This window comes from Etheostoma cragini, chromosome 4, assembly GCF_013103735.1.
Source record: "Etheostoma cragini isolate CJK2018 chromosome 4, CSU_Ecrag_1.0, whole genome shotgun sequence".
NCBI lineage: Eukaryota > Metazoa > Chordata > Actinopteri > Perciformes > Percidae > Etheostoma > Etheostoma cragini.
The window spans coordinates 4,887,329-4,905,191 of NC_048410.1; the positions used below are offsets into that span (position 1 = coordinate 4,887,329).

A 17,863-nucleotide genomic window follows, 5' to 3' on the forward strand; every position below is an offset into this window, starting at 1 on the left:
AAGAGGGACCATACTTCATGATGGCTACAGCAAACGTTACAGTGTATCAACTGAGGAACAGCGAAAGGGCTGCTTATTTCGTGGGGTGAAACAAGGGGATTTCATGTGTGTATGTCCGCTACCTGTAGGAATCCTTCACTGGTCTGACGAGTCAGATTCATTGTGCATGAGGAGGATGTACAGTAAGGAGATCGTTATGTTTCTTAGATCAAGATATAAGAAAGAAATTCCAGATGTGCGTTTTTTTTAATATATTTCTTTGCCCTTCAGACTTTTTTTTTACTTGTTGCCAATGCCATTTCATGCCTAACCTGGTTTGGCAGTGAGTGTTAAGAGGAGGTTAACCAGTTGGTTTTTTTCATTTTCGATTTTTACAAAAATCAAATTTTTAGTTTTTAAAACGTCAGTCCACACATTTGCCAATGATTAACCATGTTCAAAACTCAGTCTGCCACAAATGAGTGAATTCACTCATGTCTTCCCCCAGAAAATGTCAGCAGATTAATCATATCAGCATTTATAGCAACAGGCTTGTATTTGCTAGACATTTCCCCTGATGTCCCCTTAGAATACATTTTGTCAGCAGAAGACTGTATTTTATTTGAAACTGAGATGAAATCACTGTATAATTTAAATGTCATGACGGGATTCCCTTTCGGTTGGATGTATGCTGCGTAACGCCTCCTCCCCCGTTCTGGATTTTTTTTTTTTTTTATGAGAAGTTGCGTTTGTCATGGTGTAAGTTTGTTTACGTGTGTCATCAGTTGCATGGTGAGATGAGAGATAGATGAGTCATTTGTGGGTTTGCTGACAGGTCCCCTGCACTTTAACCTTTCCAGCTTTGGTTTTACAATGAGTGGCTCGACTGACACCCCTGGTGCACCACAAACGGGGACAATACACTGACGCTGGTTTACTGAAAATCCAAAAGACTGAGCTCAGTCTTAATTCTCTGGTACCCCTCTCCCTATGATCTTTTCCTAGCTTTGTGTAGCTTTAGACCACAGCGGATGATGCAGGCTGAGCCTGCTGCGCGAAAGCAGGAAGCGGAGATGAGCATGTCATAGCCATCCTGCCACTGTGCTTTGGCAACCGCCCAGTTGCCTCTATTTGATAAATGGGAGCACATGACATCAGAGGCGTAGTTGTCACACATCCCCGTTTGATCTGACGAGTTATCCTTTGATAATGCAATTGTATAGTTGTGGGGCTGCCTCTTATTCTAATGAGTTCTAATTAGCTTTCTTTTCTTCAGTGTTTGATATATTTCAGCAAAGCATGGGACAAAGCAACATGCTCTTACCTAATGAATCACACTTAAGGCTACGTGTGGATGTTTGTCTTGCTGCTTTTGTGTCTGAGGGTCTACTTTGAATATGCTTTAAGCACAAGTGCACGCCTGTTCACTAATTAGAGTTCCTCACTGCCGGTAGGAGTCAGAACCTTTCTTTTCTTAAAGTTTAATTTGGATCATCAATTTATGTTTACTACAAAATAGAAGATAGATGAACTTGGGGAGGTATGGATTTGTGCAGTCAGTGTGACATGACTGTATTTAAGCATGGTTTGACATGGCTTGTTTTGAGAAGTGTGAATGTCAGGAAGCTACCTCTTTCCACAGTCCCCACATATTGCTTCGCTTCCCTGTGTGCTGGGACGAAGGACAATCTGTATCGAATGTATTTGAAAGTAGTAAGAAGAAGATGGATACAGCTGAAGTATTACACAGACATCAGTCCAGTCCTTAAAAGCTGTTGGTACAGGTAGCACTCAGCAGACATTAGTGCAGTGATGTGGTTCATAGCTGCAGGTTGAGTCGTACAGGGTCTACCTGCATGCGTCAATGTCAAAATCAGATGACTATTTCCACCCACTTGTGCTTGATGCAGCCATCCTTCACAGTTTGCACGGAGTCACTGAGACACCAGTTGTTTGTACTGGAGATGATGGAGAATACACTCTTAACATTATCCACATTAAATGGCAGATAGTGGCATACACTTCAACGAGCTTGAACTGCACTTTGTCCCCTGCCATCGGTAGGTAAGCCAGGTAACTGAGTCATGCAGCTCTGATTTGTGCAAATGGAGGAAAGAATGTGGGTTAACAAGAGCAAAACTCTGGCTGTGGCATCAGCATGCAGGGAGAGGCCCTGTTCTCCCCGGCCTAATGAACCTGTTGACCCAGTCCAACTCAGTGATGTAACATGATACTCAAGAAGGCTATATCTAGCCTCTGCCACTCTGACTCTTAAACAAGAAAGCGCTCTGCTTTTTGCACCTGACTTCGCTGCTAATCTACAAGTCCGAGTAGCCCAAGTGTTTTGCCTTGGCAATCAGTGCCTGCGTCTTTGGTAATTGGAGAAGCAGTTGCATTAGCATCCCCTGTGAGATGTACGCTATCATATTTAAATATTTCTGGTATCTGAACCAGATTGCTGCATGAATGTGACACCGTGTTGCTGTGCATCAGTTTGCTTTGTGGTGGTGTTTGGTATGCACCTCTGTCAGCCTTGGCACCCAGGGAGAAACCATTAGGATCCCTCTAAAGTTGATTGATGGTAGGGATCACAGGAAGTCTTGAGGTACCTCAGTCTTTGACTGCTGTGCTGTTATCTTTGCGCTGTTGCTCTGTTGTCAGCCATTTCAAGTAGCTTTCATCTGTGCTTTATATGAAACAAAACAAATGTCTTACAGTGGTTAGCAAAATTCATTGTTCTGACTAGGTTAAATAAACCAACTTAAATGTTCTTTAATTTATCTGAAGCGCAGACTGCTAGAAGAACACAGAACCTGAACCATAGCTACCAATATACCGTACAAAGCAGTGTGATATATATATATAGTGGTTTATTTAAATTGGTGTCAGATATAGGGCAAAAAGTAAAGGGTCTTGTAGAAAAAAGTGAACGTAAATGTATAGGCCTATACGAACATTGTTTGAACAGAAATCCAAGCAACTTGAAACATTACTGCATTTACAGTGAATGCAGGCAGAGAGCTCAATACCCCAGTGTGAAATGTATTCATGTAAAGGTGTCGATCTTAAATGACAATTTATATAGTTTTTTCTGATCACCCTGGCAAGCTTACACAAGTCAAATCATAAGCTGCTGTTACTGCTTGTCCATGACTGTAGAAACTTACAGATGTTAATGTACTTAAGTAAATGTGTTTTGCATTTAGTCTGTGGCTTAATAACATGACCATATGGGAAACCCATAAATCCACAGACTATGAAAGTTAGAACCCGGATTGATACACAGAATCAAAATGGGTTTAATAAAAAAAATCTAAAGGACACCCAACCCTAAAGCCGTGGGTTAGTAGTGGGGCTAAAAAAGTAAAAGTGCATGCCCCTGTTTGTGTAGCGGCGGCACAGTTATTGGAAAATGATTGCAGTGTGTGTTTGTGTGTCTCAGTGTGTGTCTTTCTGTCTTTTACAATGATGGAATAGAGTCATTATAATCTGCGGATTCTACCACTTTCACATTAAGACAAATTGTCTTGCATAATGGGATTACAAAAGAGGGACATGCTGGCGCTCAATTTATATCTGCACTTTCTTGCCCACCCCCCTGCGCCCACAGCAGCCCCTTTCAGAGGAAACTGCTTTTGCTTATCCAGCATTATCAGCATCTGCACTAAAACCCTAAGTACGAGCGGTTTGCCCTAATCTTTACACGTTAATTGCCGGATTTAAAAGTTCTTAATTACTTCATGGGATTTGGCAGTGTGAGTGATTTAAATACAGTAACCAATTTGGCAATCTGACAAAACAGAGAAATGTTGAGAGAGCTGTTGAATCGGGGCTCCTCCCCTCACAAAAAGATGAGGCGAACAAGTGAGACGGTGAGGGAGTAAGAAGTCTCGGGAAAGTACAGAAAGAGGCACGTGAGGACAAGGAGAGAGGGAGTTGTTCAGCGTGGAGTCACAGCTAACTGAGGAGTAAAGTGAAGAAGAGAGCAAGAAAGGCCCAGGAAGAAACGGAGCAATGAAGAAACAGAAAGTCTGGACGTGTGTTTGTGTGTGTGTGCATTGAAGGGAGGAGGGTATGGATGGCTGCAAGGGGGGTGTGCTCACTCAGCCAAGAGTCTCCAGGGGCTGAAGCTCATCATTATCCAGGGAGGGAGAGGGCTAGACTGCCTCTTCTGTTTCTACCAGCACCACCATCCATGCATGGGGAAAGAACAGCACCATTTGACATTCGCTACACATTGAGAGTGAACCAGAATTGAGCATTCTCTCCTGTTATGAAGTAATTGTTGGAGAATCTGATCCTGTTGACCTGTGGTGTGTCTGAGCATCATGGTGAAGGTACAAAGTACAGACCAAATATCTGAGAATTTGGTAGGTTTAAATAGTGGCTACAATAGTGACTTTGTGTTCGACCTGTTGGTGTCAGGTGTCCTCATTTGATGTTTGTGTTTGCTTTCATTGATGTTGTTCCGTTTGTGTAGAACACGAGAGTCTGCCGTGAAGGTGCAATATCCCCTCAGGCAGTTCTGCAAATTCAAACCGGACTCTGTTTATACATTAGCAAATGAGCAAGAAGTTGATAGGACAGCAGCAAGATGGGGCCACCGGGTTTACTTGACAGATAACTCACGCACACCGGGGGGGGGGCGAGAGAGAGACTACTTAGACCCAGCATGATTGGGGGGGGGGGGGGGGGGGGGGGGGGGCAAACAGGGAAGAAGAAAACAAGAGACTGATGGAGAAACAGTGAAGAGGAGGAAAACAAATGGGTGATACAGAGCAATCTGATACAGTGCTCTTGATAGAAGGAGCTCACATGTGCTTAGTGCCTTTACAATGACTCGCTGTCAATCTGCCTAATGCCACGCAGTTCGTACCCTGAAAGGTCAGTCAGGGAAAGAAAAGACTGAGGAAGAGACCGGCCCCCCCAACACACACACACACACACACACACACACACACACACACACACACACACACACACACACAGCGCAGTAGGCAGAGGCAGGGGAGAGAGAGAGAGAGAGACACCCATTTCTCTCCAAGATTTTTGTTTACTGAATTTAACGCTATATAGACCGTTGCAGTGCTTGCGTCACTCTCTTACCCCTCCTATCTGTTCCTATAGCTACTTGGCCATTGCGAATGCAAATGGGAAAACTTGTTTTGGAGAGAGTAGTTAGTGGAACTGTTTAGAAGTGGACTATTCCTATAAGTATGTTCCTGTAACCGATTGGTCCGATAGAGGCTTTAGAAAGATTTCCTTGAATTTTGTTCCTTTCTGTCCAGTATTGTCAGTGGTCAGTTTCATGTCAACTAAATGTTATTTCTGGGGAGCCTTTTTCGTTTGAGGAAAAGGTGTTTGCTTTAGGTGCTTTCCTGCTATGTATAAACAACACCTGAAGGAAACACAGTGGGGAGTGAGCCTCAGTACCCCACACGGACTGTAAGGTGGATGGCTTAGAGGGAGGGACGTGATGGTAACATTAAGCCCTCGAAGTCCTGACTGGAAGGGATGAATGCCTAATGCCTCTGGTTGGCAGTGGGAATGAATCGAGAAGCGCTACAGCCCCAGGCTGCTCTTCAGGTGCCATCCTCATTCAACCTCCACAACACACTGACTCACACAGATTACTTCACCCATGGATGGCTTGAGGTGACAATACTGCTCCAGACACCTCAGGCTCAGACCGATCAAGAACTTCCTCACAGGGAACACAGGTCCCACAGACCAGTGGTATTTGTCACTTTTTTCAATTTAAAGACCCTGTACTCCAAATTCAGAACATTATTATACTTTAATGATAAATAAAAAACATGTTAGAGCCTGACCGATCTATCGGTATCGGCATTCATAATTTTAAATGTATATCTTTTTTTTTTTATATTCACCCCTTAGAATAATTTATAATGACAAATAAATGATTCTCATAAATTAATATTTAAAAAATAAAAACGGACTGTCAACCTAAATAAGTTACCTTAGGTTTGTATTTTCATACATGTTACTTATCAGAACTTTCATATATTTTTATCTGTTGTGACAATAAAACAAATTATCATATTTAGTGAGAACTCAAATGACTACAAATAACTAATGTTAGGGAAATCTGTTTATGTTTGGTTACGTCTTTCTTGATTTTATTTTTTTAAATATATATCAACTGATATATCGGCATATCGGATTTTTAAATAACCAAATATTCATATCGGTATCAGCCTTAAAAATCCTTTATCGGTTGGGCTCTAAAAGATATAGTGTAACGTAATGGCGTTCTGAGCAGAGAACAAAGTCACACTTCCTCTGTGTGTGTTGTAATCCAAGCTTCTCTGTTATTTGTTTAAGTCGCCGCTCTGGCTGCATGTGAGTCCCTCCCTTTGAAACTGTGGCCCGTCCCGCTCTACGCTGCGTGCTGCCCAGGCCAGGCTTCTGCGGGAGAGTGGTGCTCATACAGAGGTCACCCTCTGATATTGCTGGCGTCCCGGTCGTAAATTTGCGCTTCCTAGGATGGCGAAGTAATATCCCGCCCTACTCTGCCTTATTCTGCCTCACTCTGCCTCTGATTGGCTTTCCCTAGTATTCTTACCCTAACCAATCTCAATACTCATGCCAAAATGTAACCAATCCCAGTGGCAGTGATTAACGTTACTCCCACTAATCAGCACCAACCTCCGTATGAGCACCAATTTCCCACGGAAGTCTGGCCCGGGAATTGCACAGTGCAGAGCGGTAGCAATTAGTGAGCCAGTTAGGATCACTATTACCAACTCAGCCATCTCTGTTTGCTTAGTATGTCACAGGTGGAAGCCACGTGAAGCCCACACTCTAAATGTCACTCAGACTCTTGTTAGAGCCATGTGAAGGAATCCCAGCCCAGACGGAGTTTTGTTCAGTATTTCAAGTGCAGCACCTTTAACATCCCAATAATAGATGATAAATTAATAGGTTTGTTTGTCTATGTTCACTGACTAGGATGGATGCATTTACAGTATAAATCAGTCAAAAGATTGAGACATCAATCTTGAACAGAACGTCATCTAAAGATAATTTCCCTAGACATCTCAAGATTCAGGTCTAAAATACAAATAATACTATTAGTGCTGAAACAACGAATGTTTTTGTTGGGATTAAATTGTCAATAACAAGCTATTTATTACAGAAGGATTTTAATATTTGCTGGTTTCAACTTCAAGAAGTGTGAAGATTTGCTATTCTATTTTTAACCGCAAATTAATAGTCTTGGTTGGACAAAACATTTGAAGACTGGGCTCTAGTGACTTGTGATTGGCATTTTTCATGATATTCTGGAATTGTTTTTCCTGTTGCCGACTAATTACCAATTAACCAAGACAATAATTATTGATAATGCCAAGCCCAATTGGACATATTCAAATTGCTTTTGTCCGTTCAACAGTCCACCCCCTATTATTATAGGGAACCAAGAAAGCCATCAAATATTCACATTTGTGAAACCAGAAGCAGTGAATTTTGGGCACTTTTATTTAAACTGACTTTCTCTTGTCTCAAGTCATCTAACACATCTATACGGTACTTTTGTTGTGTCACTGTTTCAAGAAAAATGTTCCCAGGCAGGAGCTATGCAGTGCTCTTCTCAGACATACCTCAAGTCTCTATGGAAAGATTGTCCAACATTCAACAATAGAACAATAGAGCTTACAGATGTGTATACACCTGCTTCAAATACACACATTTGAAGCAGCACAAACAGGCAACTCTGTGCTCTGCTCCATCACCCTCCATACCAATAGAGGAAAAGGGACAGCATCACGGGTTTCTACGCTATTATCAAGATGTGGAGCAAGTGTGGGCACAGACGAGTGCATGTAAATCATCGATTATTGCACGTCATAGGGAGGTGCTCCGATCAAAACAAAGCCCTGTGGCATTCTCACATTGTGGATCTGAGAGATCTGCTACAGGCTGAGGCTGCGATGGTCTCTTCATTCCTATGTGGGGGGAAACCAGGTCACTGCTGAATGCATATGAATAGAGGATGTTAGTGAACAACTTTGTACATCAATGACAAGGAGCCCACGTTGGTACTGTGTAGATGCTGCTATTTACAAAGTCTGAATGAGAGAGTGGGTGATGTTAATTGGCTGGGCTCTTTAGTGGGCTGTCCATGGTCGAAGAATACGTCGTCTGTTGGCTGTCTCTCTCTCTCTCTCCTCTTTGCTCAGCTGTCTGCCACTGCATTCACTCAGCCTGGCAGAAAATAATTGCTTGTCCTCCACACAGCACTTCAAATAAAGAGCTGTGTTAATGAGGGCTTTCCTGCGCGTCCCTCTCTTTATCAGACTCTCTATCGCTCGCTCACTCTCTTCATTACTCGGTCTCTCCATGAAGTGTTCTGGCACATTGTTTTTTGGTTTCTCTAGAAAGAGTTCCCTCTGAAACAGCAGCTTCAGTTTTTGCCCTTGGCTTGCAATATCGGCTGCTTCTGGCCAGTGAGAACACCAGCTGAGCAGAGGTGTCTGTGTGTTTGTGTGTGTGTGTGTGTGTGTCTGTCTTTGGGATGGTTCAGGCTGAGAGGAGCAGTCTAACTATGGGTGTCAGTCTGACTGAATTAGGAGCTTTTAAGCATGATGATAGTTATTTCAGGACATCCCGTGGAGGGAGTCTCCCCACTCCTCCCTCCCCGAGATGGTGGAATTTAGGGCCAAGCATAGGAGGAGCTGTCAATCATGGCCTATTGTTGTGCGAATGGACGGTAATAAGCTGTAAGCCCTCACAGTGGGAAATGATTCGACAGCGGGCTTTACACACTTGACACTCACTCACACTGAATCCCCAGGAATATATTGGCAGCAGTGGGAGGTTGAAGCAATCTCTGCAATTGGACCCTGGAGTTCACTCCTGTTCCTGTTTCCAGGATCATTTCCAGTACCTCTTGTGAAAAATAGATCTTTCATTTATTTGGATCTTTGTAAAATGAGATGGTTCAGTTTCAGAGTAATTTTCAGCAATGTTGTCCTTTAATTAGTACATTCTATGCTCAACAACGTGGACAGTTTATGTAAATATGAACTGTAATTCATTTTAAATATGAAATGGTGATGTTACTAGTAAGCTGCGTCTCCACTCACACAGGACTGCTCAGCTATATTAACTGCCACCAAAGTACATTTGGTGGCCCATTGAAGGTTTTTTATCTTTATTTCAGGAAAATTATGGACACAAATTCCTGACAGGCTGGAATTTGTACAACCAGCACAAACACAATAATTTACCATTATGATTTGTTCTCTAAAACTCACTTTAAAACTGTCTTGTCTCTTACGGCTCTAGCTAACCACATCCAAAGAGAGCAGAGTGAGAGAGCGGAGCGGGAGTGCATTCTGTTGTTTGCGTCTGCCTACTTCATATGATGCGTTGCTAGCGGGAAACACATTTCAGAGCCTAGCTTAAAATGGGCACTTTTGCATCAAAGTTTCTGCTTTAGGGTTTGTGTTACATAGCAATTTTCACTTATGTGTTTTTAAAAGACCTCTTCAGACAACATTAAGTATTAATTCAGTTCAACCTGCAAATTGCTCTTTAAAAAAGTACTTTTTAGTTTCAGATTTGGTCAAATCTGTGAGAGACCTGAAGGTAAAGCAACTTAGTAAGATGAGTATGAACATATACATTACACACTACACAAATTGTTTTATATTTATTTTTAAAGCATGTTTTAGGCTTTTTATTAGACAGGAAAGCTTTCGATAGGAAATACGGAGATAGATGACCCACGGCTACTTGTGTACATGGGGCTCACGCTCAACCGTGTCTGCTACCCAGGTGCTCCCTCATTTATTTTTTGTAGTATATGACATTTGATTTACTTGCTGCTGGTTAGATGATTTTGAAGCTTTCTATACTCAACACGAGAAATGACAGATTTCTGGTTTCAGTTTCGAATACATTTTCAAAATGCATGAATATAGCCATAATTATAACCATGTAAACACAGGTTTAACCTTACAATTTGTCAAAAAGCAAACCCTCTCAAATGACCACATTTGTGTCCCAGCACTCACGACATTTAAAACTATCAACATCACGATAATTTTAAGCAGAGGAAGACTTTTTCCAGTTGTTTAGGGCCACCACTAGGCTATTTAATAAATGCAAGTAACACACACACACACACACACACACACACACACACACACATACACACATTGTCATGCAGCCATGTAAATGAGCCACAGGGCATTGCTGTGCAAAGCCAGACGTGTGGTCAGTAAATAAATAATAGGTCAAAGAGCGCTGTGGCTCTATCATGCCAGCAGCAGCTCATGGCTGACTTACAGCTGGCACTGAATCACTGCTTAACTACCGAGGCTGCTTCTGCCACCACCACCACTGCTGCTGCTGACACAAATCTCAGGCTCTGAACGGGGATTTAATTCCGCAACAGGCAAAAGAGGCGTGGAGCTTATCAGTCAATCAATCACCACCTCTTTGGCAAGCAGCTCTCACTGCCAAACAAAAATGATTTCTAGTCCTTTTGGATGCTGTCTGCATTCACAATCTGTTTACTTGTGATTCTGGGTCAGGGACAAATATTTCTTCGTAAGGGGTATATGATATGTCTGTGAGAGCATTTCTTCATTGTAGCTTTGCACGCTGCATTTTTCTTGTGTAGCTCAAGCTGCCTCGCAAAAACTTGAATTATTTGTCTCACTGTCTCAGTGGCATATATCTAATACGTGTGTGGGTGTGTGTGTGTGTGTGTGTGTGTGTGTGTGTGTGTGTGTAATGTCTCATAAACCGTTCATTCAATCTACTTCACACTTGGTGTTCTGGGTATCCAATGAGCTTGCGGTTTTGAATTTGGAACAGATTTTTACACATTGGATTTTGGCCAGCACACAGCAGGCTGTTGACATGCTCTGTACAGCAGCGTGGGGGGGCTTTACCGGCTTTACTGCAGTTCACTTTTTGCTGCTCCAATGTTACATGAATCCTCGATATACCAACCAAACTTTTCTTCATTTTCCCTGAGCACGAGTGGAGAGCTTACAGGAACGTTTGAAAAATGTTGAGAAAAAAAGCCGCTACCATGACGCTGACGCTTCCGTGTCCGCCCTTAAGCTCAGCTCAAATTCACTCCGAGCATTTTGCTGAGAGAAAACTCAATAGAAAGCCATTTTGTCGATGCTAAATAGACACTGACAGAACACTGGAGACCGTGCGCAAAGTAGGGCCCATGATCAGAAGGCAAAAGGCTCGCAGCAGCGATCAGATCACATATCTATTTGTACTATCTGTCCTAACTGCGGTGACTTTATTTGACACATTCCACTGCTGTGCAACTTCAATACAGTGTCCCGCGCATGTCTCAGCCTAATGTCAGTCAGAGCATGTGAATGCAGCGCCCACTTTTCATCAGTATAATGCACTGTAACTCAGAGATAATTATGGCTACCCTTGAGTCCAGTATAGTCCCTAGTAAGAGAAACAGTGGGTTCATGTTTTGCAGTCCTCTCCTTTTTGTACAACTCGTGTATTCTTCTTTTGATGGTGCGTGTTGAGGGAATCTCATACCTGCCGTCGTTTTTGCGATTCTCAGACCGATGTCCTCCACAACCCTAATGGGCCTGCAGTCTGTAGCTATCCAGGTCGCTATGGCATTTGTTAGCGTCTTTTGCCTTTGTTAATCTAAACTTAACCCCACGCTGCATCTAACGTAGTCGGCCGAAGCCTCGCGCCACTGTGTGTTTCTTTGAATGATTTGCTGGTATCAACTGTCAAGGTGATATTTCAGACTGGAAGTACTCCGGGGATAAGAAAATTCAGCTTTGCAGTATTTACAAAGCCTGTGAGCAACACACTTTTACAATAATAAAGAAATAATAAAAACTGCGTTAATGCGCGATAAAGAAATTGTCGGTGTTAATTAATTAATGAGTTGAAGCGTTAAAGGGGAGTAAACCTCACCCCTTATGACCTCATAAGGAGCAAGATTCCAGATTGGCCCATCTGAGCATTTCCTCAAAGGCAGAGCAGTTTACCCAGGGCTCAGTTTACACCTGTTGCCATTTCTAGCCCCTGCGGGGCCATGGGCAGGCTGGGGGAACTTATATTGATGTTAAAAACTTCATGAAGGGAAATTTTCATGTCATGTGATCTTTAAAGTGTTAAGGGGAACTTTACAGTTCAAGGTGTTTTCACTGTTGATTTAACTGTTGTTGTTTTTTTATTCAATAATTGTGGTTTAAATATTGACCAACATAATCGTGATTATGATTTTTTTTTTCTAATTAAGCAGTCCTGCTAATAGTGGAGCTAGAAATGCCTTTTCCCGCTACAGTAGCCATAGTAACCTCAGTGAAGCAGGAATTTGATGGGTTTTCTGTTGAAAGTTATTTGTCAAGCACCAGCACTCAAATGGTAATATTACCAGATAACTGAGGTTTGATATCTAGTCCTATTTACTCTGTCGCTGACTCCGTATGTCTCACAAATAACAGCAATTTATGGTTTACTAAATGTGTCATTCGCCCATTGCCTCCACACTTGAGTGCCTTGCATACCGTGCACATGTGGCATAAGCGCATCAATGCAAAACAACAGGACGGGACCAGGACGGTGTTGGCAATTATGAAGCTCGAATGGGACAGGAGAAATGTCACTGCTCTGTTCAGAGAACCAAGGCAGCTATTGGATACTGCCTAAATGGCCCAGGGCTCCTCGGCATTCATCACATGCTGCATTGATGGAGTGTAGTGCAAACATAATGACATGATGCTCTGTTATGCCCTGAGTGATTGCCTTCTGATAGGCGGCAAGCCCCCACCCCCTCCTCAAGGAAATGCCCCCTCTGACTGTAATAGATCGCAAGAGGCGGACACTAAATGAGCTTGATGGAGCTGAAGGGAAAGAAGTTCCAAACGATTTGTTGGAGCTTTTAAGTGCTTTGCTACAAAGACATAGAAGGACTGAGAACAGCGTCAACTGTAACGCGGAAGTGCAGAAAAAAAGTGTAACTGGATTGGCATTATGATGTTGCCAATTTGAAACAGAGGTTGACCACTTAAGCAGCTGTCTAAAAACCACCGTCCACAGCAAGCCACTGAAATCAGTCTGACACACTACAGTGGTTACCACAGAATTAGTCAACTTGTGATGGTTAAATATGTTGAGCATTGTGGGGTGTTCTGATTGGTTTTCTTTATGTCACTCTTTTTTCCGTTTTTAAAAATTGAATTTCTGTCACTGTTGATAGGTTTGAGGGGAGGGGAGGGGGCAAGAAGAGCGTGATTAACATGTAATCTGGAGAAAACAACCCGCTGCTCCAAAGCCTGGCATCACCACGCAGCTACATTAATGTCTTCTATGAGCTCATCTAGAACTCCCAGACTTTCTCTCTGCCGTGGCCAGTTTCAAATAAAACTGGGCTGGTTAATGTTAACTTAGACGTACGCTAAGCGCTGCTGTGAGACTCTACGTGGAAAATGATAGCAGATAAACACCTACTTGCAGTTTTGGAGGTCCAGATGAACTTGTTGATATACGCTAAAGCCAGATGCTTACTGAGGACAAGCAGTCGTCCACAAACACAGTGAGTGGCTAAGGGACAAGGAGGGAATCAATGTGCTGTGCTCAGTTATACAGTGAAACAAGATTTTACAGGTTTTTTATATATATTAATTAAAATAGAAAAATAATATAGCGCGGCCAACTTTGATATTGTGGCAGGCAGCCACAAATAAATCTATTAACGGGAACACTGCACCATTGAACTTCTTCTGTTTTGGCCACAAGCGTTTGCCATTAGACCTTTCCTCAATCAAAGCCAAAAACATTTGTTTACCCTGTGCAAGCTTCATTTCCCAGCAGTCACACTTGTTTAGCTGGCCTGATGCTTAGACTGACAGAGTTTCTACAACTTCCAAGATTCCCTACTTGAACACAGATCTTCTAAAGCAGTCCTAAGGTTTAAGGGACCTCCTCTCCCCTGCCGGGATACAACAACTCTTCCTGCCAAGTCTAGAATTGTGTTTGGAAGGGTTGGGTCTACACAGCAAGCTAGTATAACTTGTGTTCCTGTTGAAAGGCCTCCTAAGCAGCCGTCGAGCTGTGCCAGGCTGTTTATTTACACGCTCAGCTGTGTGTGTGCGTTAGTCTGTGTGAGCGTACTTGTGGTTTACTCCTCACTTTGCTTGCCCAGTGCTGGCCTGTGATTATCCATGTTGCTGGCTGCAGTTTGGTCTTGGCTGAGTCGAAGGCTTTGGAAGGCTGCAGTCATCCTTCCCTATCCCCTCAGGTCCTCTGCTCCCCCCCAGATGCTGCCAGCTGGTGTCCATTATACTGCAGGTGTGTCTGTGTTGGCTCAGGCAGTCTGTGACTGTGGGTTAGCAGTTTCAGGCCCTGATCGTCTGCACAGCTGATGAAGCAAGATGCTGCTCTAACAGTTCAGTAGTGATACACCACAGTGGAAAAAGATATTTTCAGAAAAACAAGGTTTTATGTGAATTCCCTCTTTTAGGAAATCAGTAGGATACTTTAAAAGTTGCAGGTGACATGTATCTTGCTAGCTTTTAACGTTGTTGCAAAATAAGAGTGATCAAACAAGAAGACATTGTTATGGATTGTGTTTATGGATGTGTTTGAAAATGAGACCAAAGGGTGACAGAGCAGCTCTGTGGTTGCTGGGGAGCTCAGCGAGCGGAGCAGTTGCACCATGTCCAACTGAATCTGTCTGTGACAAATGGGGCCAACCCCGCAGTAATCAGATTAGAGGACCTAAGTGACGCGCTGCAAATGTCCCACCTTGTGATCCTGTGCCTTCATTTTATTACAGCCGTAAGCTAATGAGATTATCCCTCAAAACAAAGCTGCTCCACCAGGAAGCAGCTGGGTGAACCTACCTCTGCAGCAACCCCTCTTCCTCGCCGACCTGTAGGTTCAGTCACCTATCTTTGTCAGCCAGAGTGCGACTGTGTCTGCGCGTAGCCAGAGTCAACTCACAGCTCCACCGTGAGGCTAATCAATCTTTGTGCCTTGGATCTCCTCCACAGGAAACCCAGGATCAACTCCCAGCTGGTTGCCCAGCAGGTGGCTCAGCAGTACCCCATGCCTCCCCCGCCGAAGAAGGAGCGAAGGGAGAGGAGCGAGCGCACAGACAAGGAGCGCCCGGATGGCGAAGGAGAGCGTGCCAACGGCGAGGGACGCCCAGAGGTTGAGCGTCCAGAGATAGTAAGCCCAGAGGGAGAACCTCCTGAGAAGGAAAAGAGCGACAATGAGCAACAACCAATCAAAGACAAACCCGACAGAGAGAAGGACATCAGCCCAGCCGTCACAAAGAAGCCGAGCAGCAAAAAGACCAGGTCAGTATACATGTTGAGTCTTCACTTGGGTCTCTGGGTGTTGTCTATGCTGGTATTGTCCTCACTGGTGCACATCTGTTTTCTTCTAGACCCAAATCAGACAACCATCAGAGCCCACCCAGTGAGAAACACAGCATACAGTCTGGCAAATCAGCAACCAAGACCAACAAGAACTCTCACATTTCCAGGTGAGTAGCGCTCTCTCATCCTCCGCGTTTCGTTGGCAGAACACATGGTTTCACATCTTTGACTACACAGCACTTGTTTTTAGAGAAAGTCATGCTGCACAAGGCTAGTGGGAAACTCAAATGATTCACAAATGATCTTTTACTCTAAACACCCACTCTCACTTTATATACACTTGTTCTGACTGTTCATGTGTCACCCGATGAATTGAGCAATTTAGTGTAACCGCCCCCACACTGCTGGCAGCCTCCCCCTTGTTGCTGCTGAGACTCGCATGTTGTGGTTGCCATTTCTGGTTATTTACGTCTTGCTTTTTTCTGCCTGTGCCCCATCAGGCCCAAACTGAAGAACATTGACCGGAGCACCGCCCAGCAGTTGGCCATCACTGTAGGGAACGTGACAGTGATCATAACAGACTTTAAGGAGAAGACCCGCTCCTCCTCCACGTCCTCGTCCACTATCACGTCCAGCGCGGGCTCCGAACAACAGCACCAGAGCTCCGGCTCCGAGAGCATGGACAAGGGCTCGTCAAGGGCCTCCACACCTAAAGGGGATCTCTCAGTGGGGCACGACGAGTCGTTCTGAGGTCCTGTCCCTTTCCCCCTGTCCTCATTCCGCTTCACCCCCCCCCCCTTTCCCCCCCTACGTTTCTGGACACTATGGATCCCATAGGGGGAGAGATGTCACCTTTCCCATCGCTGTCCTGCCTCCATTCCACGACCACCCCTGAATGCTGAGAGGAGCTGGATGACTGGAACAATGTGGTGCACCTGCCAGAAAACAAAAGCCCTGCTCGGGGAACCCCCCTCGTGGATGCACCCGTGGCACTGGCAAGGAGAGCTATGCTACAAGGAATAACCCCCACAACCTCCCCTGCGGTAGCATCCAGACACTTGTATGTATTGTTTTATATTTGTACGTGGATGTGAGGCCAAGTCGACATTTGTTTTGTTTTTGTAAAGAAGAATTCTCCGCTGGGCACAATAACCATCATTTCAATAACTTTAAACTATTATTACCCTTATTTATTACCTGTTGCACCTGTATACTTTGATATTCTACTTTTTATGTTGAAGCTTTGCTGTGTAGCCCTGCCGATCGATCATTCCTTCAGTGTTTTTATTACAGTTTAAAGATGATAGGACAAGACTCGAGACACACGCACACACACACACACACGCACACACACACACTGGTGCTAGATACACTGTGAAGCGGTTTTGCAGATCTGGGATTTCCCATTCAGTCAATGTGACAGATTGCTGATACATCAAATTCTCATTCACAATAACACTGTCTTACTCTGAACACTGTCAGGACCTCCATCAGGTCCATCTTGTTCTCTACAGGTCAATGTGTATCAGAAGAAGGCTCACCTGAGGTTCAGACATCTGACTTTTTCAACTAGATTGTCTATAATTTAGTATGCTATAGCAGATCTCTTATACAGTATCTTATGTCCTTAACTGTACAGTGTAGGCTGTTGTGTAAAACACTAAAAGCTGTTGATATTTTCTGCATTCCTTTCTTGGATATTGAGTTCTCTGGCTGAAGCTAGAGCTGTTCTCTCAGCTCCTGAGCCAGAGTTTGTTCTGTGGTGACTGAAGGATGGTTACATGCAGTTCCACTTGGTAAAACCATATCGAACTGTAAAATAGACCTGTTGTGTCAAGCTGTTGTAAATTGATTTCCTTTTTCTTTCGTTGTGGTTCTTAAGACAACATTGAATCTTCATTCTGTCAGCCTGATATCCCAGAAAACAAGTGCAAAGACATGAGAAATTCACAGAGATTGACAATTCAGTTAACTTTCAGTTTTTTTAATGAATTCAAGACTCCTGTCATTGAAGGCAAACAGATATTGCAGTAGTTAATAGAACACAATTGCTCTTCAATTTTTAGAACAGCAAGGCTTATTTAATGGTTTTAATTCACTTTCACCTTAGCTGATACTAGACCAACATAATTTTCTTTAACTGTATGAAATTGTAAAAAGAATAAATGTGTATATGATATCTTAGTTTTATTTATTGAAGGACCAAAGGAATTTCATAATGACATGATACATAGACAGATAAATAACAATTTGAAATGCAATTATCTAATGTGTGAGATGAATAACATTTTAAATAAAGACTAATATAATCCATGTAAATGGTGTTCTTATTGTCCACTTGTCTCTGTGCACGGCTAAATTGGGGCAGAGGACTGTCGATACTGTGAGCCGAGGCGAAGAACACTACCGGCTCTACGGCCAGTGGTGGAGCTTGCCCCATTGTGCAGGCGATGAGAAGCCGGCTGGGTGTGGGTGGTTGCTGAATAGAGCTCTGGGTCTGCTGGGTCGAAGCCTTTGGCCTTAGT

The 17,863-nt window shown here is 43.5% G+C and overlaps 1 protein-coding gene across 1 annotated transcript in view; it reads left to right on the forward strand.

Moving 5' to 3' along the window:
- Positions 1-17,863, forward strand: part of rybpb (RING1 and YY1 binding protein b) — a 20,001-nt gene that overhangs the window by 1,223 nt on the left and 915 nt on the right. Inside the window, exons 3-5 of the mRNA XM_034869653.1 lie at positions 15,009-15,317; positions 15,407-15,505; positions 15,839-17,863. The exon at positions 15,839-17,863 is cut by the window's right edge and continues 915 nt beyond it. Coding sequence (XP_034725544.1) covers positions 15,009-15,317; positions 15,407-15,505; positions 15,839-16,088 — 658 coding nt within the window. The 3' untranslated portion in view covers positions 16,089-17,863. The remainder of the gene's footprint in view (positions 1-15,008; positions 15,318-15,406; positions 15,506-15,838) is intronic.